General features: G+C 47.5%; 1 protein-coding gene across 1 annotated transcript; it reads right to left on the bottom strand.

Moving 5' to 3' along the window:
* Nucleotides 1–928: 928 nt before the first annotated feature.
* Tor3a (torsin family 3 member A) lies at nt 929–25457 on the bottom strand. The gene is made up of 6 exons (XM_038349823.1): nt 25020–25457; nt 24476–24592; nt 20311–20576; nt 18365–18543; nt 2043–2167; nt 929–1567 (listed from the first exon to the last, which is right to left on the bottom strand). The coding sequence occupies exons 1-6, from the start codon at nt 25267–25269 to the stop codon at nt 1317–1319; spliced, it is 1188 nt and encodes a 395-aa protein (XP_038205751.1). The 5' UTR covers nt 25270–25457; the 3' UTR covers nt 929–1316.
* Between the last annotated feature and the right edge of the window lie 592 nt (nt 25458–26049).

Below are 26049 nucleotides of genomic sequence, written 5' to 3'. Positions count from 1 at the left end.
TTTTCATGATTTTCCACTGTGATGTTTGTCAGTGTGCCAATTGTGGGCACAGTGCTTGCTGCTCCGAGATGTGATATTGCCGTCATTTCTCTGATCTGCTTTCCTCATAGGTCTCGTCTCAAGCAGTCAGGATTTTCCAGCTTAATCTCTCCACTGTTCTGGAGTGTTTCTGGAAGTTTCTGCAGCCCCTACTCTGCAGTTCCACTTTTATGCCCTTGTGATCATGAGGTATTTCTAGGATTCTAGTTCTGTTAGGTTAGTTAGACCTGCTCAGCACTGTCCACACGGCCTGGCCTGTGGGGGGAACCTGTGATGGCTCCTGGATGGGGCAGGGTCCCCATGGCTTTGTTGCAGCCCCAGCTGTCTTCCTGCTCGTCCTCCTGAACAGGGATGACAGGCGTTGCAACACCTGACTTGAACAAGAAATCTACTTTTTACTGGGCATTTCATGTAGTTTGCTCTATAAGAAGTCTGAATTGTTAGATCTCCATCCCTGGTTTAGCAGCAGAGCTCCTAAACTCTTGAACTTTGTGAGCTGCTGTTGGCTGTTGAGATCCTGCTTTCAAGCCGTGCTGCTTTACTTCATCTATCTGAGTGCTAAGTGCCCAGTATGGCTGGACTCAGTGCTCCCTCACCTAAAGCAGGCGAATACCCAATCACTAGGTCTCAGTAAGAAAGGAGGCCAACAACATTAGAAAAATACAAAATTTAATCTACACATAGTGCATTCTGTAGCAAGGCCCCTAATTTTAAAAAAAGTTTTTGGTCTAAAGAACAGAATATGCCTTAGCTACACACCCATGGCTTTTGTTTTTCAAGCCTGGCTGGCCTCACTCGCCAGGCAGTGTGGACCTCTTGAGAGCTCGGATCACAGGTGCGTGCCCCTCCCCATCACTGGCATGTTTTGAAAGCATGTGGTTTTCCCTTTACTGTTCTGCTCACACACAGAAGCTGCCCCCCTTCCTCCAGAAAGCCAGCCCACACCTACAGACTGGATGGAGCACACTCCCGTTGAGCCACAGATGTCCATCCTTCCATGTTCTGTAGCCCAGGAATCCTGCGACCACAGACTACGCTCAAGTCCTGCAGCCTGCGGAGAGCTGCGGCGCCAGCAGACTGCAAGAGAATTCTGGGAACCCTTTGGCACCTGGACTTCCCGATGGCTTTCTGACTTCCTGGCCTGCATTCTAGACTATCTAGAATGTAGGTCTTTAAGGCACCAAGTGGTTTTCAGGTCCGCCTCCTGCACGCCAGCTGGAGCAGTGGCGCTGGCTGCCGGGGTGCCTGGCAGATCCAGTGAGCACAGTGAGTCACTTTCAAGGCAGGGAGAGGTTGATTCTCTGGGCAATGGACTTGCAGCCCTGGGAGGAGAAAAGCCGCTCCTCCTCGGGGACATACGTCATCATCTTGGCGATTTCATCCAGGGCCTCTTCTGTGTACTGGAGGTCCTGGCTCAGGAAGGCATCCCGGACACACAGCCGCACATGGCAGTATTCCAGTGGCAGGAAGGGGACAAAGAAGTCAATAAGGTTTTCCTTCACAAGACGGCTGGAGCCAAAGCTACTGTCTGAAACAAAGACCCAAAGTTACATGGAGACTAGAGACTTACGGTGTGCCCCAAATTGAGACCTGGCCAAGATCTAGTTTCCCATGAAGCTCTCGGAGTGCTGTCTGCAGTAGCTGCCAAGAGCTGTGTAGTGTGGCCGCTGTAGGCACAGAAGCATCAGGACTGTGGCTTCATCTGTGCAGGAAACAGGTGAAGCCATCCAATCTTCGGTTGGGGACTGATCTGCCAATCTGTGGGCATCAGAGACCATGGCTGTGCCTGGCTGGGCCAATGACCCTCGTAAGGGCATTTTCAGGGCGGGAGCTTAGGCTTCCTTTTCCTTGTGCTACCAGAAGCTGACAGTTTGAGACTGTCCTGTGTCCTACACTGTTCACCCCCCCCCACACACACACACACTATCTTGAATTTGGTACATACACTAATCACTCCAGCTGTGGCTCTTGGTAAGGCCTGTGTACGTGACCTGGTCACTTACCTGTGGATGCCATGACCTCAGCTTGAAGTGGGGTCTCCAAGTGCTGCATCGTAATTTCTTCCCTGGACCACCCAGCCTTAAGCAAACCCAGGACCTCTTTGTTGATGACACTGCCTCCAAGGTTACTGAAAGAAACAAGTGCCTGTTAGCAGTTGGTTCCCACACTCACTCCCATGTGTTACCTGACCACATGGGAGGCTGCACCGGGGGCAGAGCAGAAAGGCACTGTCCTGCTTCGCCCCCATCCTGCCTCCCTTGACCCTTTTGGTAAACACTGGTGAATCTGCTCAGTTCAGGAAACACTCAAGTTCTGTGTGACCTACAAGTCAGATGTGAATGAGAGTCTGGAACCATGTAGCTCCCATCAGGCTACATGCAGTGACTGCCAGACTCGGGAGGGTGTCTGCGTACAAGGATGCAGCAGAGGGCTGTGGGCTTCAAGGGTCAGAAGGTAAGCGTGAAAGCCAGGCCATGGCTACAGAGAAGGTGCCATGCAGCCCTGAGGATTTGGGGCTAGAAAGTAGGGTGGTGACCCTTGTTCACTTTATGTCTCAGAAACCTGTTCTAGATTATAGGGCATGGAGAAAAGGTAGAGGACAAGGAATGGACTGGAGAATTAGTTTAGAAAACACCATTAAAAGTCAGAGAGGTGGGGCTGGAGAGATGGCTCAGAGGTTAAGAGCACCGGCTGCTCTTTCAGAGGTCCTGAGTTCAGTTCCCAGCAACCGCATGGTGGCTCACAGCCATCTATGAGATCTGGTGCCCTCTTCTGGCCTGCAAGCCATGTAACAAATCTTTAAAAAAGAGGTGGTGTCTGCCTGGGCTGCTTGCTGCAGCACAGAAGCGTGGAGCGAAGGCTTCTTTTGCACTGCCTGTGTTCTAAGGGTCGAGAATTACAGGGCTGAGCACAGGAAGACGGCTGCACACTGTGTAAGACAGGAGTGAATGGAAGACAAACCCAGGGAGCCACCACCTGAGACTGGGAGGAAGTGCTGATGACCAGGCACCTTCTCCCTGTCCAAAACCCTCACTCTTTCCCCTGCTTCTTCAGGCCACAGAATGAGGGATGTAGTGAGTGAAGGAGCAGGGGAGGCAGGCGCAAGTCAGACCGTGGGGGGTCTAGCACTTCCATTCCTCCTCACAAAGCTCAGAGTGCCCCATACCTCAGAAGAGTTCACTCCTAACCTTTTGCTCAGCTTGCATTTGTGTGTCCTGCAGTCCCTAACCTGCCTCCCTAGCTGGGTGGAGAGAGACTGGAGCAGGCATCCGTCCCCAGCAAACGGATGAAGAGCAGTGTGTCCCTCGCAGCCACAGGGCTTACCAGGCCTTGAGTCCCCGGCTGGAGGAGTCCAGTGGAACAAGGGCGTTCCCAGGCCTTGCTCAAGCCCACCTGCCCTGCCAGACTTCCAGCCTGCAGACACCGCTTACACCACTCGTCTGATTTCTGTGTTTGCTGCACAGCCAGCTGGGAGGCTTTCTGGGTACATAACTGCATCAGAGAGGCAAGACTGGCCCCACCACCAGAGACTGCCACGGTAGCCCTGTTCCCACTGTCTCTAGGGGACAGCAGGCCAATAAGATTAGTGACTTTCTCAGCCCCGAGGACGTAGACCTTCCCATCTCGACCCAGAAGAACACCTGTCCCCTTCTCTGTGTAGTCCCGGGGCCACTCAGAGCAGGTAATTGTGCAGAAACTGTTCAGTCTGCAGCTTGCTTCTGAACTGCCTGAAGCCAGTGTCTTCTCTCTCTGTATTACTTACAGGTTGTACCTCTCACAGGACAAAGCCTAGGAAACCTTCACGGCCCACCCAGCATCTTCAGCTCAGCAGGGCTGCATGCCAGAGCAGACATACTAGCTTCCTCCCTCGCCCAGGCCCCTGCCAGTTGCATGCTGAAGGGAACAAAGTCATAAGCTCACCAACTGTGAACTCTTTCCTAAAGAACAGAGCTATACTCAATCACAAATATCTTTGGGCCTCAGTTTCTTCATTTGTAAAATGAGAAACTGGGGCCACTCGTCAGAAGACAGCAACAAACACCCACTGTGCACCTGCACACGCTGTGTTCATGGATAACTCACGTCCATATTGTTCTTTTTCTAAGTCCTTTCTGTTTGTACCCTGACAAAAAAGAACTCAAAAGGAGACATTAGCAACCCTCTTCTGGGTGCACAAGACAACAGTTCCAGCCCTGTCATGTGCCTCTGGGGCCTTCTGCTGGTAGACATGGGCAGAAGCCAACACTACTTTTCTGGTAACTTATAGCAAGTGCATGAATCCTTCTGGCCCGGGTAAGGGATGGGCTTTGGTTCCCCGATTGCTTCAACTGCTGCCTCTGAAGTCAAGCTTGAACAGCACCACCTGTGCTTCTAAAAACTCCTCAGGACCCAAGTATGGACTCTAAGACAGACCTAAAATATCCTCCGGAGCCTAGTGGGAGCAAAAGTCCCCAGTAAGCAGAACCTGGAGAATGAAACCCTAGTTGAGAAGGGAAGGACACCACCAGCAGATGCAGGGATCCTGTCCACGCGTGTTCCACTTAGACGCTCAGCTTCGGGCGATTCTGCTGAGTTATCATAGCTAGACTGCCCTCCACTCTGCCCCACCTCAGCCTGGCTGCTTCCTAGCTTGCTGTCTGTATCTTTCATAGATAAAGCTTGCTCTTTTGCAAAATCTTAGCACTATAAAGTTGTCCGTGATGGGCAAGCAAGGCCGCCTGGGCATCACCTACTCTGTGTGCCTTCAGGTGCCACAAAAGAGCTGACAAAAGCCACCAGTACCTCAACAGCAGGTCTTGGGTTGTCTTTTCAGGTCTAAACTGAGGATAAATTGACTGTGCCGGGGCTGGGAAGGGCTCAGTGGGCAAAGGTACCCAGCAGCCCTGTGAAGAGCTGGGCATGGCTGCATGCGCTTAGAACTTCACCTCTGGGGGCTCGCCCTGCCTCAAAAAGCTAGGTAGAGCCAAGTGTGATGGCATATTACTCCTGGCACACAGGAGACAGATGTGTGTGTGTGGATCTCTGAGTTATAGGCCAGCCTAGTCTACATAGTGAGTTCCAGGTCAGCTGGGTGACATTGTGAGACAAACAAAAATAAAGGCAAACGAGATAGAGAGTGTGATATTGGACATCCACTGTCAGCCTCCACATAGCCAAGCACACACACATGCAAGAATCCTTACCACAAAGAGGAGAGAAAGTGACGTCCATTATAGAAATCAAGTCCAGAGTCTCAAATCTCAACACTATTCCCTCATAACTAGAATACCAGGGAATCTTGGGGCACCCTCAGAAGGGGGTGGCTGTGGTTCTTCATGGCTGGAGACACACTGGCAGAGTGGCCCATGGCCTCTTCTTGGTGCAAGCCTGCAGCAGAGCTGTTGGAAACCAGCGCTATGTCTCTCTACGAGCTCCTGGGTACATGAGCTCCCCAGAAGGCAAGCTCGGCTGCTATCAGTGGCATCTCCCTGCCCCGCCTTTGCCCATGTGAACCCATGTGTGTGTGTAACTACGTGGTCTCAGTCAGTCCACTGAGGTCAGGTCTGTAGGGGAAAGGGCAGGGCCACTGCCACCTGGTCAGTGACCAAATGTCCCCCATGAACTAGGAGGGTCATTGGGTCACACTGGGCAAGGAGAGTCACTGGGTCACTCTCTCGGCCCCTGAAAGAGTTTTACCAAGTTGTGAAGCAACTGGGTAGGAGAGTCAGTGCCTTAGTTAATATTCAGCCATCTCTGTGTGTGAGCCTGTCATGGACAGCTGAGGCCACTGTCTCAGAAAGGGTTAAATACTGTGGATGCTGCTCAGTCTTCACTAGCACTCGGGGTACATCACCAAATGATGGGGGATATCCTTCTGCATATTTCTTACTAAATGCCTCCCTTTTCTTAAGACCACCCTGAGATCCTCAGCCCAATGCTGTCCTTGCCTTCCACATGCATAAACTCATGTGGCTTAAATCTCTTCCATCTTGTCTTGAGGAGCCACCCTAACCCCAAACCTGCCTTCCACAGTTCAGCCAGGAGGAAAATCATTCCTACTTCCCCAGGGCATCCAAAAGCCTAGAAAATCCCACAGGGGTGCCTCATGGCTAGGGAGTAAGCAGTGGGTTTGAAAGGGGCTTTGGTGAAGCGTTCATACTTGACACATTTCTTCTCTGCTCCCCACAAAGCCATTTTGAGGATCTAGGTACATGGCTCAAAAGTACAGCCATTCTGGAGTAGCTGCTCTCGCTCACCGCTCACACATTCCCCTGCTAATTCCCCTTCACTCTATACTCCAGAGAAGGGACCACCCTGACAGGGCAGAGATCCTGAGAAATGGTCAAGGTTTGTTCTCTGCTTAATTTTAGAACAAATAGCTGACTTGAAAACCAGAGCTCTTATTCACGAACCCCCACAGCAGCCCTGTCTCTATGCAGGAGTGTGGCCTGCTGACACCACCTCCACTCATCCTTGTCTTACATACCTCGCCCATCCCCATGACCCAAGGACTGCTCCTCTCTGGGAAAGGGAACTAGACCCACAAGGGCAACCCCACCCACCTCTACGTCCTGCCTAGGTCCACATTTCCTGTGAATGCCTTCTACCTCAGCCCTCCCTCCTCACCACAGACAGGGATTCTAGATTCATATCACCAACTCCCCCAATAACTGTTGCTTGAGGAAAAGTTCTGAACACCTCCCCAAGACTCACTATGAGAATCTTCTAGCTCAACAGTAAGTAGGTATGCTCCTGGTCTTAGAAACCTAACTTATCTTAGCTCAGCTGGAACTGCTGAGACCCCAGTGGAACCTCAACACTGAAGTACCCAAAGACTCAAACCTAAGCCTCAGTCAACTACCTGACAACCTGGGTAACAGGAAACAGCTTCAAACACCCACCCAACAAAGCAGACACAAGATTTCCACACCCAGAACCACTACCAACAACAGAAGTACAGATGCCTAGGTCCCAATGTTGTGATATTTTGTCTGTGTTCTAACAAAGCTTGCCTAGAAATCAGAGGCAGAGCTAGCCACTAATTAACCATAGAGGTCCGGAGGTCTGTACAGACAGACAGGAAGTGATAAGTGGGGTAGAGACAGGATCTTGGCCCTTTCTAGTCTGAGCAGTCAGAGAGGTAAGAGGTGACTGTGGCTGGTCCTTTATGTCTCTGATCTTTCAGCTTCCACCCTGACAGCTGACTCCGGGTTTTTATTAAGAATAATTAGGATCATGTTTCACTCACAAGAGTAAAAGAAAACCCAACAACAACATTTTGGCATCCGATGTGGGGCACAAATTCATGAAAAAGCTGCTTGCCCATGGAGCTGCACACAGCCAGAGTCTCCACCCTGCCAAACACCCAGGAATAGTGGAAACAAATCTCCACCAAAAATTACTACTTCCATAGTAATAATGTCTAAGAAAAATCAGCTTAGATGACATATACAACAGTGATTTCAAAATAGCTATAATAAACAAGATCACCAAGCAGTGGTGCTGCATGCCTTTAATCTCAGCACTTGACAGGCAGAGGCAGACAGATCTATGAGTTTGAGGCCAGTCTGGTCTACAAAGCAAGTTCTAGGCCAGCCAGGTTCTATAGAAAAAATCCTGTCGTGTATATAGGCAGAATGTTCTGTCTACCAGCCAATTCTCAAATAATCACACAGAGACTTATTAATTATAATCACACAGGGGGTAGCTTAGGATTGTTACTAACTAGCTCTTACATCTTAAATTAACCCGTATTTTTTTTAAATCTATGTTCAACACAGCATGTCCATCTTGCTTCTCCCTGCATCTCCTGGCAACTCCGCCCTTCTTCATCCCAGCACTCTCTCCCTGTCTGCAAGTCCCACCTAACCTCTTCCTGCCTAGCTAATGGCCACTTAGCTCTTTATTAAAACAATGAGAACAACACATCTTCACAGTGTACAAAAAGATATACCACACATATATATGTATCTCGGGTCTGGAGACAAAATAGAGAAGGGATCAGATCACACAGTCAAAGAAAATGACAAACCCCCAAATACCCTAAGAACAGAATGTGCAGAACCCTGAGGTGCTAGAGAAAGACCAACCCTGCAAATCACAGGTACAGGAAGGGAGGCCCAGGTCAAAGGCACAGAAAGTATTTCAACAAAATCACAGACTTCCCAGGGACTGGAGTAATGGCTTGGTGTTTAAAAGCACATTGTATACTTTCAGAGGACCTGAGTTCATACTCCAGAACCCACATCTGGTGACTCACAACTTCTGGTAACTCTAACTCCAGGGTATCTGACACCTCTGGCCTTGGCAGGCACTGAACCCACATGCACATACCCACACAAAAGCACAGACCCATAATTTTAAAAATAATAAATCTTAAGAAAAAAAATTCCCTAATCTAAGGAAAGAGATGGCTGTCGTGTCTAAGGGCCAACAACATTCAACATTTATGGGACATAATGAAAGCTAGGAATTAAGTTTATAGCACTATATGTCTACATAGAAAGAAAAAATTTGAGAGAGAGCTCAACTTAATAATGATGCACCTGAAGGCCTTAGAAAAACAAGATCAACAGCACTCCAAAAAAACTAGGTGGGATGAGATAAAAGCAAAGCTGATCCTAATAAAATAGAAATGAAAACAAAAATACAAAGAATCAATGAAACAAAGCATGATTCTTGCAAAAAAATAGCAAGATTGACAAACCTTTAGCCAAGTTAACCAAGAGAGAGAGGAGGGGGATCCAAATGAATAAAATCAGAGACAAAAAGGGAGGCATTACTACAGACCTGGGAGGTTCAGAGAACTGTAATACAAATATTAAAGATCTATATTCCACCAAACTGGAAAATCTAAAAGAAATGGGTAAATTTCTAGATATATAAAACCTGCCCAAATTAAATCAAGATGAAATAAATAATCCGAATAGACCCACATAGCATCCAGTGAAGAGACTCATAGCTGTCAGTGTCATGTCAGAGGAAGTCAGTAATGGAGCTTGTGGGGCTCAATTCACTGAATAGCAAACTAAACCCTAGAGAAGCAAAGCCCAGAGTGGGGGTGGGCAAACTGTCTCCAGATTGTCCCTTGCTTCCTCCTGCTGTATTTGGCATGGAGTGATTACTGGGTGAAAGGATCCCACTGTATCTAGCATAGTGTGATTGTTTCCTGGGAAAGTCCCACTCCTCCCTGGGCAGTTTACTTGCAGATGATTCTCATAAGTGTAATAATTAGTTAGATCTATGATTTAATTGGAATTTCTGAGTTAGTAAAAAAGACACTGGCAGTTAAGGCAGTAAAGACGATTAGGGTTCTTCTACCAACTGTTCCAATAAGAGATACAAAAAGCCAAGTATAGGCTGAAAGTCACTTCCCCTTCATTAGATATGAACAGAGGATAAAAATAAGATCAAGGAAGTTTCGTGCATTAAAAACCCATGAATTCTGCCTGTGGAAAAACGGGCTGACGATCAAAGATGGCAGCTGTGTCCGGTGGAGGGCCGGTTTTGAACTGCATAGAAACTCTGTGCAGGGGTGACTTGAGGTAGCATTCTTGCTGACAGGCTTGGCAAACCAAGTTGGGAGGAGGCAAACCTCTCCCATCAGTAGAGTGCCCTGCCAATAGTCAGTTCGTGAGAACACAAATGTGCACTGTAGTTCAAAGGCTCTGATTAGGTTGTAGTTTGTCTTCTAATGAGGTGTTTTTACATATTATATTACAGCAAGAGTTATCCCATAACACCAGGCTTTTTGTTTAGATTAACTAGGGCACAAAGCTCTTGAAATTATTTGCAACAAAGTTATTAGTTTATGAAACAATTTTCATGTATTATGGGAACCTAGTTTGAATCATGATTTGAGTATTATAAAAGAGCACTGGCTTTGCAATAAAGGATGCAGTTGTATCTCCTACTCTGCATCCCGTGTCCTGATTTCTGCGGCACTACCCAGGGTCATCCATAACCGAGGAAGTTGGGGAAGGGTCCCCAACAATGTCCATGCACCCAAGCTTAGGCCTGAGTTCCTTGGTCGTGTAGCTTACAGTTATTAATCACAGGCCCTTGTATGCACCTTGAATAAACAAAGTTGTAAAAGGAAATTAAAGGACCCTATTATGTGTAAAGAAGAATAGGTGGTTAGCTGGACCACCTGAATGAAGCTTTGTAGGACTCTGCCACACTGAAGCTGCAGACAGCTCTGCGCTGGAATATACTTGACTCGCTTAAAACTGTGCTGATCAGTTATGAAAGAATCATTGCTTTGTGGGGGAAAATGTTACGGTGATAAAATTAATACAAAAAAATGTATAACTATTTATGGCCTTCTAAGGAAAACATGTAACTTGTGGTGTTAATGTGATTTCTTCCTATGTAAGGATTTTAATTTGTTTTTGGAAAGTAAGTAACTTGTGGTTATGAGGTAATCTTTTCTTGTGTGGAAATTTTTGTCTTGGGGGGATAAGAGAAAAACAAGAGATATAAGAAGGGAAAAGGAGCCAGGTGGTAGTGGCGCACGCCTTTAATCTCAGCACTCAGGAGGCAGAGGCAGACAGATCTCTGTGAGTTCGAGGCCAGCCTGGTCTACAGAGTGAGTACCAGGACAGACTCCAAACCCTGTTTCAAAAAACCAAAACAAACAAAAAACAAAACAAAGCAAAAGACAGAAGAATAAGAAGGCGGAGGAAAGAAGGAAAGGAGAAGAAAGATATAGAAGGGAAAGGTCACGGGAAAGTAGAAGGGAAACTACGACCATGAAAAGGAAAACAACAGGGTAGAACAGAAAAAGAACAAAGAAGGAAGAGCAACCAGCAGAGAAAAAATAATAATAAATAAATAAATAATAAAATGAAGAATTAAGTGTTGGCCCTCAGAGTAAGTCTGTGTGTCTGTATGCAGTTCTGCCGATGCCACACCTCATTTTCAGTTTCTCTAGCACTGCTGAAAGACAGCCAGCACACAGCAGCACATGGTATCCAGTGAGACAGACCCACAGCACCCAGTGATAGCCCACAGCATCCAGTGAGATAGCCCACAGCATCCAGTGAGATAGCCCACAGCATCCAGTGAGATAGCCCACAGCATCCAGTGAGATAGCCCACAGCATCCAGTGAGATAGCCCACAGCATCCAGTGAGATAGAAGCAGTAATTAAAAATCTCCCAACTATCACAGACATGCATGTTGGCAAAATGGGTAAAAAATAAAATAAATGATTCTAATGTTAAGAAGCACCTAACTATAAACCCCAGGGCCAAATGGATTCAATGCAGAATTTCATTTGAACTAACAGAAAAACTCCTTAATCAAATCCCTTTTATAGGCCAGTTTTATCCTCATACCAACGCCAAAGACCCCAACCCCCAACTCTCCCCCCAAAAAAAAGAAAAGAAAAAAGAAAATTATAGACCAATCTCCCTAATGAAAACAGATTTAGGGATTCTCAATAAAATATATACAAATAGAATTGAAGAACACATCAAAAAGATTACCCATTACCACCATGATCAAGTCACCTTCATTCTATAGCTTCAGGGATGGAGCAACATATGTAAATCAATAAACAAAATCCAGCACATACGTAGACAGATCATCATCTCATTAGACAGAAAAGCCTCTGACAATATCCAACACCCATTAATGATAAAAGTTTGGGGAGAATAGGGATACAGGGGACTTTTCTCAACATAATAAATACGATCCACAGGAAGCCCACAGCCAACAGCATCCTAAACAGAGGAAAACTCGAAGCATTTCCACTAAAATCAGGAATGAACAGAATATCCATTCTGCACCCTGTTTAGCACAGTGTGAAGTCTTAGAGAGCAAGACAAGTGAAGGAGACTAAGAGGATCCGAGGAAAGGAAGAAGCCAGAGCATCTCTGACTGCAGATGATGCGATTCAATACATTAAAGGCTCCACCACCAGGGTGTTGGGAATATTATTTTCAGGTGTGTGACTTTTGTTTATGTTGCACTTGTTTAACTCTGTGAAGCTGTGTTGCTGTGCCTGACTAAAACCCCTGATGGCTCTAATAAAGAGATGAATGGCCAATAGTGAGGCAGGATAGGTGGGGCTAGTAGGCAGAGAGCATAAACCGAAGGAGAAATCTGGGAGGAGAGGAGCCCAAGAACAAAGAGAAGAGGACCTTAGGGGCTAGCCACTCAGCCAGTCACAGAGAAGAAGGAAAGAAAGGTATACGGAAATAGAGAAATATAAAAACCCAGAGGAAAAGGTAGTCGGGATAATTTAAGAAAAGCTGGCAACAAGGTTGGGCATTCATAACTAAGAATAAGCCTCCATACGTGATTTATTTGGGAGTTGGGTGGTGGGCCCCCCAAAAAGCCAAAAGAGTAAAATATCCTACAGTATCAGAGGGACCAGAGAGATGGCTCAGAGGTTAAGAGCACTGGCTGCTTTTCTAGAGGTCCTGAGTTCAATTCCTAGCAACCACATGGTGGCTCACAACCATCGGTAATAAGATCTGGTACCATGCTGGCATACATGCAGGCAAAACACTGTATACATAATAAATAAATGAATGAATGAATAAATAATATTTTTAAAGGCTCTATCAGAAAACTACAACTGATACCTTCAGCAAAGTAGCAAAATATAAAACATTCAAAACTTAGTGGCCTTCCCATATGCAAATGTCAAACACACCAAGACAGAGACCAAGGGATTGACTCCATTCACAATGACCTCAAAAATCTTGGAATAAATCTGAGGAAGTGAAAGACATGTACACTGAAGTTTTAAGAGACTGAAAAAGAAAAAAGAAAGAAAACTTGAGTAAGGTACAGAAGATGAAAAACTCCCATGGTTTATGGATTAGTAGGGTCAATACTGTAAAAATGACCATCCTACCAGAAGCAATCTACAGATTCGACATAATCCCCATTAGAATTCCCATGCAGTTCATAAAAATTGAAATATAAACCTTAAACTTTACATGAAAACACAAAAACTCAGGATATCCAAGACAATCCTAAACAACAACAAAATCTTCTGGAGGTACCACCATCCTAGATTTTAAGTTACATTACAGAGTTGTGCTAATAAAAACAAACAGCATGGTACTGGGATAAAAACAGACTCATTGATCAGTGGAATAGAATCAACGACCCATATATTAATCTATGCACCACAGTCACCTGACTTTTTGACAAAGATGTCAACATTACACACTTGAGAAAAGGCAGCATTTTCAAAAAAAAAAAAATGGTGCTGGTCAAATTGGACAGCTACATGTAGAAGAATAAAACTTCATTCTTATCTCTCAACCTGTACAAAACAACTCCAGGTGGATCAAGGACCCCAACATCAGAACTGATTTCCTGAATTTAATAGAGAAAATAGAAAATAAAGTTGAACTCATACACACATGGAAGGACTTTCTGAACAGGACCCCAGTCGCACAAGCATTGGGAGCAACGATTAGTAAACAGGATCTAATGACACCAAAAGATGTTTGCACACCAAACATTACTCAAGCAAAGAGCGGCCTGCAGAGTGGGGAGAATCTGACTGAGGGTTAGAGCCTAGGTATACAAAGAACTCAGGAAATTAAACATCAAGAAAAAGCAATTAAAAATGGGACATGGAACTAAATAGAGAGTTCTCAAAAGATGAAAGAAATACAAATGGTGGGGCTGGAGAGATAGCTCAGTGGTTAAGAGCACTGCCCACTTTTCCAGAGGACCCGGGTTCAGTTCCCAGCATCCACATGGTAGCTCAGGACTGTCTGCAACTCCAGTTCCAGAGGACCCAACACCCATGGCAAAACACCAATCAACACACATAATAAAAATAAACTTAAAAGGAATAAAAATGGCTGTTTTAGTGTCACTATTGCTATGATGAAACACCATGACCAAAAGCTGAAAGAAAGGGTTTATTTTGCTTCCACTTTGCTGCTCATCACTGGAGAAAGGCAGGCTAGGAACTCAAGCAGGGCAGGAACCTAGAGGTAGGAGCTGATGCAGAGGCCCTGGAGGGAACTGCTTACTAGCTTGCTTCTGGCTTTCTTAGCATACTGTCTTGTAGAACCTAGGACCGCCAGCCCAGGGATGGCACTACCCAAATGGGCTAGGCCCTCCCCCATTAATCACTAATTAAGAAAATGCCGTACAGCTGGATCTTATGGAGATTTTCTCAACTGAGGCTCCCTCCTTTCTGATGACCCTAGCTTGTGTCAAGTTGACATAAGTCAACACAGAGAAGCATTTAAAAAAAAAATTCAACATCCTTAACTAAAAGTAAAATGCAAATTAAAACTACTTTGTGATGTCATCTTACTGTTGTGGGATAATCTTTTTGCACACTATGAAGATGTATCTCTGCCACGGCACCTTCTGATGGTTTAATAAAGAGCTGAACATCCAATAGCTAGGCAGGAGAGAACGGGCAGGACTTTCAGGAAGAGCTAGGAACTCTGGGAAGAAGAGAGGTAGGATTTGCCAGTGAGACAGAGCACTCTGGATGGGCAGTATGGAGGAGAGACAGTGAGACACGTGGCAGAACACAGATTAATATAAATGGGTTAATTTAAGTTTATAAGAGCTAGTTGGGAACAAGTCTAAGCTAAGGCCAAGTTTTCATAATAAATAAGGCTCTGTGTCATTTTATTTGGGAGCTGGTGATCCAAAGAAATTCCAGCTACATTTTACCTTAGTCAGAATGGCTAAGATTAAAAAAACAAACAAACAAAACCCCCAAAGACAAATGCCAGCATGGATGTGGGGAAAGGAGACACTCACTGCTGTTGAGAGTGCAAACTGGTGCAGCCACTGTGGAAATCAGTGCAAGGACTCCAAAAAAAACTAAGAGTGACCACACACCCCAGCTGTGCCAGCCTCGACCATATAGCCAATGGACTGTATCTCCTACCATAGAGACATATGCTCATCCATGGCTGTTGCCACTATGAAATAGCTAGGTTATGAAAACCTGGGTGTCCAGCCACTGATGAGTGGATGATGAAAATGAGGCATAGTTACACAATGGAATATCACTCAACTGTTAAGAGAAATGAAATGGAGCTGGAGAGATGCCTCAGCGGTTAAGAGCACTGCCTGCTCTTCCAAAGGTCCTGAGTTCAATTCCCAGCAACCACATGGTGGCTCACAACCATCTGTAATGAGGTCTGGTGCCCTCTTCTGGCCTTCAGGCATACACGCAGACAGAATACTGTATACACAATAAATAAATATTTTTTTTAAAAAAAGAAAACTGAAATGATGAAATTCACAGGCAAATGCACGGAGCTAGAACCAATCATTTGAGATAACCTAGACCCAGAAAGACAAATAGCAAGCTTCCTCTCATTTCTGAGTGTTAACTTCAAACTTTCAGATATGTGTGTTTCAGTGGGTGGGAATTACTCACAGAGGTCACTTCGGGGCCACAGGGAAAGGTTTTCAAAGGAGGGAAGACAGGGCACACTGGCATAAAGGGTTGGGTTAGGGGCACACTGGCATAAAGGGTTAGGGCACACTGGCATAAAGGATTGGGGCACACTGGCATAAAGGGTTAGGGCACACTGGCATGAAGGGTTGGGGCACACTGGCATCAAGGGTTAGGGCACACTGGCATCAAGGGTAGGAGGGATAATGGGAACAGGAAGAGTTGAATTGGGGGAAGGGAAGGGAAGACAAAGTAAAGGAGGGAATATAGGAAGGGGTAAATAACATTGAAAGATGTTGGGAAAGCCCATTAAAATCCCAGCAAAATTCTTCACAGACCTTGAAAGAACGGTACTCAACTTCATATGGAAAAGCAAAAAAAACCCAAAAAACAAAAAACAAAAAACAAAAAAAAACAGGATAGCCGAAACAATCCTATACAATAAAAAAACTTCTGGAGGCATCACAATCCCTGACTTCAAACTCCACTACAGAGCTACAGTACTGAAAACAGCCTGGTATTGGCATAAGAACAGACAGGAGGATCCATGGAACAGAATCAAAAACCTGGATATTAATCCACACACCTTCGAACACCGATTTTGACAAAGAAGCAAAAAATATAAAGTGGAAAAAATAAATCATATTTAACAAATGGTGCTGGCATAACTGGATATCAACATGTAGAAGAATGAAAATAGATCCATATCTATCACCATGCACAAAACTCAAGTCCAAATGGATCAAAGACCTCAACATAAAGCCAGCCACACTGAACCTCATAGAAGAGAAAGTGAGAAGTACACGTGAACGCATTGGCACAGGAGACCACTTCCTAAATATAACCCCAGTAGCACAGACACAGAGAAACAACTAATAAATGGGATCTCCTGAAACTGAGAAGCTTCTGTAAAGCAAAGGACACAGACAACAAGACAAAATGACAGCCTATAGAATGGGAAAAGATCTTCACTAGCGCCACAGCAGACAGGGATCTGATCTCCAAAATATACAAACAACTCAAGAAATTGATCATCAAAAGAACAAATAATCCAATAAGAAAATGGAATACAGATCTAAATAAAGAACTCCCAACAAAGGAATCTAAAATGGCTGAAAGACAGGTAAGACACTTAAGGAAATGTTCAACATCCTTAGTCATCAGAGAAATGCAAATCAAAACAACTCTGAGATTCCATCTTACACCTGTAAAAATGGCCAAGATCAAAAACACTGATGACAACTTATGCTGGAGAGGTTGTGAGGTAAAGGGAACACTTCTGCATTGCTGATGGGAGTGCAAGCTGGTACAGCCCCTTTGGATGTCAGTGTGGTGATTTCTCAGAAAATTAGAAAACCCAGTAATATCACTTTTGAGTATATATCCAAAGGATGCTCAATCGTGCCACAAGGACATGTGCTCAACTATGTTCACAGTAGCTTTGTTTGTCATAGCCAGAACCTGAAAACAACCTAAATGCCCCCCGACCAAAGAATGAATAAGGAAAATGTGGTACATTTACACAATGGAGTACTACACAGCAGAAAAAAAAATAATGGCATCTTGAATTTTGCAGGAAAATGGATGGAGCTAGAAAACATCATTTTGAGTGAGGTAACCCAGACATAGAAAGACAATTATCACATGTATTCACTCATAAGCGGTTTTTAAACATAAAGCAAAGAAAACCAGCCTACAAATCACAATCCCAGAGAACCTAGACAACAATGAGGACCCTAAGAGAGACATACATGGATCTAATCTACATGGGAAGCAGTAAAAGACAAGATCTCCTGAGTATATTGGGAGCATGGGAACCATGGGAGAGGGTAGAAGGGGAGAGGAAAGGCAGGGTGGGGAGCAGAGAAAAATGTAGAGCTCAATAAAAATTAAAAAATTAAAAAAAAGATGTTGGGAAAAAAGGCATGGGAGTAACCCCCACTTTCTGGTGGCTCTACGTCTCATACCATACGTTGAAACCCAATACCTGTACATTACTGGGCCAAGAACCAATAACTAGACACGCCATTGGCCCTACAGGAGATGTATTATTCTGCTAAATGTACATAGTAGTAAACGAACTCCTAATGACTTATCTCTAGACCGACCCATAGCGCATCTCTCAGGCCTCGGCCGGAAAAGCTGCTATTTGCAGTCAATGATTAACACAGAGACCCACAACTGAACAAGAGCCCAGTGTCAAGAGTCTGCCCAGCTCCAAATGAAACACAAACACCTCACCCACTCCTCCACAGCTCAGGCATCGTTCCGGAAGAGGAAGGAGGAAGAGTGTAAGACCAGGGGTGGTAGACTGCTAAGGGAAACAAGAGTTCTTGACATTGCAGGGCGGCTGCGCCTATGAAGTCACTGCAGTTGTGACAGCACGCTCAAAGTCTATGCAAGCCCAAGACAAGCCAAATCCCACCAAGTCCCACGCTAAGAAGCTCTGGGCGATTATTGGCTACTGAGAAAGGGGGAGTTTCTATTTGCTTCCTGTAGTCCTTGGTGAGATGAACCCATTCCAGTGGTCACACATTCAAGAATATTTGGGATTAACAAATTGGTCCTGATGTGGTTTTTTCTTCGTTTTATTTTAAGGGACTCGAAGTTGGATGGGTAGGAAGGTAAGGAATGGATTTAGTGACTGGGGTTGGAATGTGTGTGTAAACACGATCAAAACACATCGCACGAAAAACCTAAAAAAGGCTAACGGAAAATCAAAAAAAACCCTGATGCTTCTGATGCGCTTTGCAAAGGCCTGTGAGGCGGCTGCGCAGACAGACAGCTCTGCTTTTCCAGCTCTTGCCGAATGCTGGGGGAGAGGGGCGGGCAGGGAGGCCTCAGCGTCCCTTGCCTGCTTCCAAGTTGTGGGGCTTTGGCTTTGGGAAGGCCTTAGCACTGACAATCAGTCCCCACTTCCCGACCTCCTGCTCAAACCCACCTGAGAAAGAGGAAGACGGCCCGCGGCGGCTCAACGCCCTGGGTCTCGGGGACCCTGGACTCCAGGTGCGGTCCAAGCAGCTCCAGCAGCCCCGGGTGCAACTTCTCTGCTTCGTCAAAGATGAACATGGTCTGTTGGCAGCGCCGCCGGGTCTCCTGCATCTGCCACCTCAACTCCTCCTGCACAGGACACCAGGAGTTCAGACCTCGGAGGAGCATGGGTTCCTGTTTCCTCAGGGCAGTGGAGCACCGAAGCCGGGCTCCACCCCCAATAACTACCAAAGCCCAGCCCTGGCTTGGGCCCCACCTGGTACTAAGCTTCCCAGGTGACTCTCGTGTACCTGCGCTGAGCATCCCCACCTGGGAGGAAGACGCGCTGGGAAGTTCCTGAGAAAAGCCCCTCCGGCAGGAAACAAGCACCAGCCAGGTGCCTTCTCCAGGACTTAGTAAGTCCCATCCTGGAGCTAAGGGCCACTTCAGTCCCCAGAGACAGAGACTCTGGGCTCAACAACTGAGATAGAGGAAAGGCTCAAGGGCCCAGAGGCTGCCAACCACACTTGAGGGTTAGTTACCACAAGACAGTAAACCCTCCACGGAACATAAGCTTTGGGATTCTCTCAGAGCTGGGCACAGCTGCTTCTCACTGGAAAATCTACACTACCTATCTATCCATCTCAGCCTCCTCGGTATCCTCATCCCTTCGACCCAGGCATGTGAGTGTGTGTACCTGTCGGATTTCTAGTGGGGAAGCGGATCCTCAAGCAGTTTGGCTGTAGTCGACGCCAGAGAATTCCTCCAGGGAAGCTCAGCTGTCGACCGCCTGACAAGAGCATGTCTTGAGTCTCAGGACACCCTGCCCTTGCCTTCCAAGGCCATACTGAAACTATCAGGTGACTCAGGCAAGCTCTGTCCTCAAGGCTGACATAATTTTCCCAGTTTACACACTCCCAAGTATTACAGTTGAGAGCCAACATGGGTGTGGTCACGGCTGTTTGCTTACGTTCAGGCTAATTTTACTACATGTGTAAGTAAAAAAACCAACAACAACAACAACAACAACAAAAAAAACAAAACTCCAAATAGCAAAACAGTAAAGGAACATTTGGTCCACCAGCCTGCTGGCATGTAACAAGCTGCTATGGGAAGAAGAACTGAGGAATTACATATGATGTGATATGATGATATGCCATGATATGCCTATTCAAGATGGCTGGAGTGTGGCTAAGTAGTACACTGTTGTCTAGATGCGCGCGGCCTTCTGTTCCATTTTTAGCAACCACATTTTTAAAAGTGAGCATAGTTCAGATCTTGGGAGGCCAATGGTGTGAAAGAGCCGGGAAGAGGTCTGATAGCAGCAGGGTCCAGACTGCGTGCATGCGTGCAAGACTGCGTGCAAATGTGTGTGAGACCATGGGGAGTTCAGAATACTAACTGTAGTAAGCTAAGAAGGCTGTGACCTTTGGGGAGGGGGTGGTATAGTTTATGCTTTTTTCTAGTCCACAGTCACACTTTTTGGATCTCATTGTGCAGCCCAGGCTGGTCTCAGGTTCAAGTTCTCCCCACCTCAGCCAACGAGTACTGGAATTAGGCACGTGCCGCCACACCCAGGTACATTTCACTACTTTCAACACAAAGAAAAAAAAAATCACAAAAACAAAACGAAAACCCGTGGTTCTGTTGACGACGCGCTCCAGTGTGCAACGGTCATGGAAACAGCTCGAGGGTGTAGTGGAAACAAGGCTTGGCTCCTGCAGCTCGAGGCTGCCTGCGGACAGGTTCTGTCCTTGCCGCTGCCTGTCCCCCGCCTGCTCTGAAGCCTACCTCCTGGTGGTGGCAGTATCTCCGCTTGGCACAGGGGCCTCACCCCTGCCGGGCCACCCCTGCCGGGCCACCCCTGCCGGGCCACCCCTGCCGGGCCAGAGCGGCTCGCCAGCGCTGCGGCCTCACCTTGTACACGTCCGCATACTTGGGGTGTGGGAAATGGAAGGTGGAGATAAACATCTTGACACAGTCACTCCTCAGTCCATCCCGATACAGGTTCTCCGCCAGCATCCGGGCCACGAAGTTTTTGCCTGTGCCAGACCAGCCATGGAATGACAGAGCCAGGGCCTTGTCTCCTTGGGGCTTCTCTAAGTAGCCCCTTACAGCTCTTAGGACCAGCTCGCTAGCCAGATGCTGGCCATGCAGTCGCACACGCAGGTCTGATTCTAAGCCTGGAAGGAAAAAAGAGGCCAGAGTGAGAGGTACAGGGGTGTGTGTGTACCGCCTCCCTGCCGCATCCCGCATCCCATCTCTTCTGATGGGATTCATCTGATCCTTGTGTCGGGTCTAACCCCAACATAAACTATTTCTCTGGACCCGCGTGGAGGCGCGGGAGTAATTGAGACACAGTTCACACAGCAATAACAGAAGGGAGTCTCAGGGTTCATTCAAATCCTGAAGATCACCGGTTTATTCTCCAAACAGCTGGGGGGGAGGGGAATGTTCATTAGCATTCTGTTTCCGGGATAGGAGGACTAAAGCCAGCTCCGTCACCAGCTTGGATCAACACCTCTTCTCAGGCGATCTTCATAATTACAAAGAAAGGAGCAACACAACATGAGCATCCTGAGCTCCGGAGACAGCCAGTCTGAAGATGCTTTTAGCACCTCAGCTGCTATTGTGGCTTGAGAGCTTGGCTGCAGAGACAATACAGAAATATGTGGCCTGTATAATATTGCCCCCCATCCCTGTGCAAGAAGCAAGAAGCAAGAAGCCAGACCTCACAGCAGATGGTATTCAAAGGCCATTTGCTGAAGAATTTGAGACATCAAGACTGAACTCCGGGGAAACAGAATTACCCTTCCAGGATCCACCACAGTGCGTACCTGCTCCCATCCTGATCCAGGAGCTCAAGCTGTCTGTCATCCCACCCCAACCCTGCACATACTTGAGAGCAGCTTCCCAAGGCCAGGCCTGCTTTCCTTTGCCCTCTGAAGGGGCACAGACTGGAGGCAGGGAGGCTGCGCTGTGAGCTGGGGTAAGGTGCCAGCAGTTACCCTATTATCAAGTAGACCCAGAGGGAGTTCTGGAACGTTGGCAGGTAACAGTCTACTACAGAACACTGCCATCACCTTGCTTCACTTCAAAACCATTGGTGTCACAAAAGGAGACCCGCCACTTAGAGCCGGCTCCCCTAGTATCAGGACTAGGAGGCCGCAGATCTGGACTTCCAGGCCCTGAAGAGCAGTGGTCATCTAAAGGGAGAGCAGAGACTTGATGTGAATGCATGTCAGGCTTCCTGACCTGTGTGTACCCTGAGATTCCACCCTGGGCTAGATCCTGCTCCAGATACACCTGAGTCACTGCTGGTCTGTCCCTGCCCCCCCCCCTCTCCCCCTCCCTCCCTCACCCCCCTTCCCTTCCCTTCCTGTGAGTATGTGTTCATGTGTGTGTGTGTGTGTGTGTAGGGCGATTGCATGCAGAGGCCAGAGGTTCAGACTGGGCATTTTCCTCAACTACTTTCTACCTTGTTGTGTTTTTGTTGTTGTTTGCTTGTTTGTTTTGGTTTTGGTTTTTTGAGATTCTGTGTAACAGCCCTGGCTGTCCCAGAACTCACTCTGTAGACCAGGCTGGCCTCAAACTCACAGAGATCCACCTACCTCTGCCTCCGAAGTGCTGGGATTAAAGGTATGTGCCACCATTGCTGGGCTTCCGGCTTGTTTTTTTAAGGCAAGATCTCTCATTGAACTCAGAGCTAGGTTTGGCTACATGGGCTTTTCCAACAAGCCCCAGGGGTCCTCCTGTCCACCCCAGTGTGTGTGTCACTGTGCCTTGCTTTTATGTGGGTTCTGGGAACTGAACTCAAATTCTCATGCTTGTATGACAAGCACTATATGCCCCATTGGCACTTTTTCTAATTAAGTAACCCAATGTTTACTTTGTGGTCAAGGTGACAGAGATGCAAGAGGTAGAATGGGAGAACTCCAGGCAACCTCCAGGTGAGGAGCTGCTTCTGGGGAAACAGGAAAGTTTGCTAAGGATTAAGCCCTGGGCCTCTGTCAGAACAGGTTTTGTGTTTGAGGCTAAATGCCACAGTGGAGAGTTAAAAATGCAAACTACTTGCAACATGCACTAGACCACCTAAGCATGCACCAGATCCACCTAAGCATGCACTAGATCCACTAAGTATGCACTAGATCCACTAAGCATGCACTAGATCCACTAAACATGCACCACATCCACTAAGCATGCACCAGACCCACCTAAGCATGCACTAAATCCACTAAGCATGCACTAGATCCACTAAGCATGCACTAGATCCACTAAGCATGCACTAGATCCACTAAACATGCACCACATCCACTAAGCATGCACCAGACCCACCTAAGCATGCACTAAATCCACTAAGCATGCACTAGATTCACCTAACGCAATAAAAAACACAGGGGGAGAAGGTTGGTTAGTGTTTATTTGTATTCATGCAGCTAGGCTAGGGGAGGCTGGGGTGCACAGGCTGTTTGATAGGGCAATGTTCATCCATGGAATGGTATGGATTGTTTTAAAATGGAAAATAACTTCCTGTTTCTTTCAGGATGCAGGCTTCCCCCCCCATTTTTCCCCCCCCCCCCCCGCAGCCTTACTTTATCAAGATAAACCAAGAAGCTCAGGTTATACCCACCACCGACATTTGCTGCTTAACTTAGAGTTTTATTTTTTGTTTTGTTTTGGCTTTTGATATTGGGTCTTTCTACATAGCCAAGGCTAACCTTATATTCATGATCTTCCCACCTCATGGGTAGAACAGCACACCTGACTACACAGGAACACTGTGTGTGTTGTGTGTGTGCCTGTGGGTATGGATGTCTGCACGCGTGTGAAGATAATCTCTCACTTTTTCCTTTTTTGAAACAGGGTCTGTCTCTGGACCTATTGCTCATTGATTTGACAGCCCGAGTAACAGCTTCAGAGACCCACCTGTCTATTTGCCCCTAACACTGGAGTTACAGGGGTACAATGTTGTGCCCGGCTTCTATGTGGGTGCTAGGGATCAGAACTTGGGTCCTCAGACTTGCCCTGCAGGCAATTTACCAAGTGATCCATCTCCCCAACCCCTAGAAAAATTACATTTAAAAAATTATTTTTGTTTTTAAATCATGTGTATGTGTGTGTGTGTGTGAGTGATGGGTTTATGGAGAGAGTGCAGCTGCCTGCAGAAACCAGAAGGAAGTGTCAGCTCTCTCAGAAGTGGAATTATAGGCAGTGGCTAATGTGAGTGGTAGGATCGAACTTAGGTCCTTGGTAAAAGAGGGTCCTAACTCCTGAGCCACCTCTCTGGCTCTTAGGGACATTTTAGCCACAATTTTGGAACAGCTTTCTGGCTCTGTACTCTCAGCCATCCTCTGAGAAATTGCTTGCTATTCATGGTCTGGTCCTAACTCCTGAAAGGGGGCAGGCTGTGTTGGATTCTCATCCTCCGCAGAACTCAGCACAATGCCTGGTGCAGATACCGCAACAGAGATGGGCTATTCTTCCTCAGGGCTGGTAGGGCATGGCTGGAGAGACATCTTCAGAAGAGACTGGGACAAATGGTGACAGGGCCTAGCCTACTGTGTCTCCTGCCAGCTGCCTTGTGTGTTTGTGACATGTTTGTGGTTCTCAAAGATCCCAATAAGCTCCACACCCTTAAACTGCAGGTAATAGGTGTCCCCAGCACGTGGGGCACCGGGAATGGGGTGTGATAAACGGTTTTTGCCCCTGATTTAAATATCTCCACACTCTCAAAAAACAGAAGGGTTGGGGCGGGGCACTTGCCAAACATGCCTGAGCACTAGCTCCGTGAAAACACCCACACAGGAAGTATTTGGAAATTTGTTCCTAAATGGTAGAACGGCCTATCCGCTAAGGACACCATCATTGTTGGCACCCTGTCATTCCTATTGTTGGAGGGTGTCCTTTCTGGAAATCAAAGTTCAAAGTCTTGTCAGAAGAGACCCTCAAATAACCGCAGACCTGACTGTCCTCTTATTGGGGAGGGGGAATGTCGTGGGATAAGTTTCTCACCAGTCGCTTCTCCGCAGTCGCCACCCCCCTCCCCACAGATTCCCTGGACCCTGGAAATGCCAGCTCCAACCTGTGAAGTTGTTGGAGATCCTGCAGTCCCCGCCAGCGGTGCAGCAGTCCTGAAAGCGGCAGAACCACTCGGTGAGGCGATCCAGCGACCACCGGCCCCACAGAGGAAGGCTCCAGCCTGGAAAGGAGATGCTATGAGATGGCAGGGCAGTGATGAGAGTCAACCCTGAGGTTCCTCAGGGACCGCGCTCAAACGGGAGTTTCTGTCCCAACTCCCAGCCAGGCTCCAGCATGTGCTCCAGAGCAGCTTCCATGAGCCACAGCAGCGAATGTATCTGGGGGACTGGGGACAATTACCGGTTGTGTCTATGAAGGTCTTTCCCTGAGTCATCAGTAAGGCAAGAATAGGGAAACTGTGAGTGTCTAGAGGAATCAGGGCAGGTGAGGGGCGGTAGGCAGTCAGACCCCTTGCTGTCCCCAGGGGCTGCACCAGATGTGCAGTGATAGGCCTCCTAATCCGCGGAGGTGTCGCTGCTCCTGCTAGGGGCGCGACGCTGGTGAGGCTGGCAGGGGAGCAAGGGGGTCGGCGGCGGGGACGCCCTTACCCAGCGGCGGCGCGGGGGCCTCCTGGTCATGACAGTGATCAGGCCACACAGTGCAGCTGAAGAACCCCCAGTACCGTCTGGAGAGGGTCCCGACCGTCCTCAGCTGCTCCTTCAGGCGTTGGACGCCCGGCCAAGCGGCCGGTTCCTCGTCCTCCTGCCCCGAGCTTGTGGCCCCGCGGTGGTCCTGCGTGCCCTGGGGTCGCAGTGGCAGCAACAGCAGCAGCAGCAGCCAGAGCGTTCCACCAAGCATGACCCGACCTGGTGCTTCCGTCACTAAGTGTCCGAGACCCAGGATCCACCACCGTCCGCAAGCGGGCACGGCCCGGGATTGGTGCCGCCGTGGTGATCGGCCCGCCCTTCGCGGAGGTTGAGCCAGTTGCTGTTCTCTGACTTGAAACCCACCGGAACCGAAACCCAAACTGATGTCGGACTACAGGAATCCCGAGACTTGAGCTCCTATCCATCCCACAGGACGCAGCCTATTCTGGGAGTGCCTGAGGCCTCAAGAAAGGTGACAGCAGGCCCTAAGGTGGCCACTGCCAACCACTCAGTTGTGCCTCCCACAAAAGGACCCCTTTTGGTGCCCAGCCCTTGTAGGAGGTCAACTTTTCTGCCAATCCCAGGAAGAGGATAAAACCCGCCAAGCAGTAAACGTTTTGTTGGCCCGGAGTCAGCTGAGTGGAGAGGCTTCCCCGGAATGTGAACAGGATTAAGCTGAATGGCCAAGGTCGCCCCTGGTCCTCTGGAGAGGGAAATGAGACAACAGCGAGCTCAGCAGCAGGCTGGGTGCCAATCCGGCAAAAGCAAGAGGAAGTAGGTTTGGGAGGTGTTTGAGTTTTGGAAACTCCTGAGATAAGGGGAAATTGTATCACGTGAGAATTACAAAAGTTAGCATAAGTATTTGCCCACTCATAGCTAGGTTTATGAAGCTGATCCGATGCGCATGATACAGGGTTTTAATCTCACCAAGGAGGCAGAGCTCTGTGAGTTCAAGGTCAGCCACCGCTAGGCTATGTAATGAGACCCCGTC

This window comes from Arvicola amphibius, chromosome 12, assembly GCF_903992535.2.
Source record: "Arvicola amphibius chromosome 12, mArvAmp1.2, whole genome shotgun sequence".
In the NCBI taxonomy this organism is placed as follows: Eukaryota; Metazoa; Chordata; class Mammalia; order Rodentia; family Cricetidae; genus Arvicola; species Arvicola amphibius.
This window is presented reverse-complemented; position numbering and strand designations above follow the sequence as displayed.

Bases quoted from the DNA above. Each gene is read 5' to 3' on its own strand.
- Tor3a (XM_038349823.1), bottom strand. From the start codon at position 25,269: ATGCTTGGTGGAACGCTCTGGCTGCTGCTGCTGCTGTTGCTGCCACTG. The intron at 24,593-25,019 runs GTAAGGGCGTCC...TCTCCTTTCCAG, and splicing joins GGCCCCCGCGCCGCCGCTGG to GCTGGAGCCTTCCTCTGTGG. The intron at 20,577-24,475 runs GTTGGAGCTGGC...TTTTCCTTCCAG, and splicing joins GATCTCCAACAACTTCACAG to GCTTAGAATCAGACCTGCGT.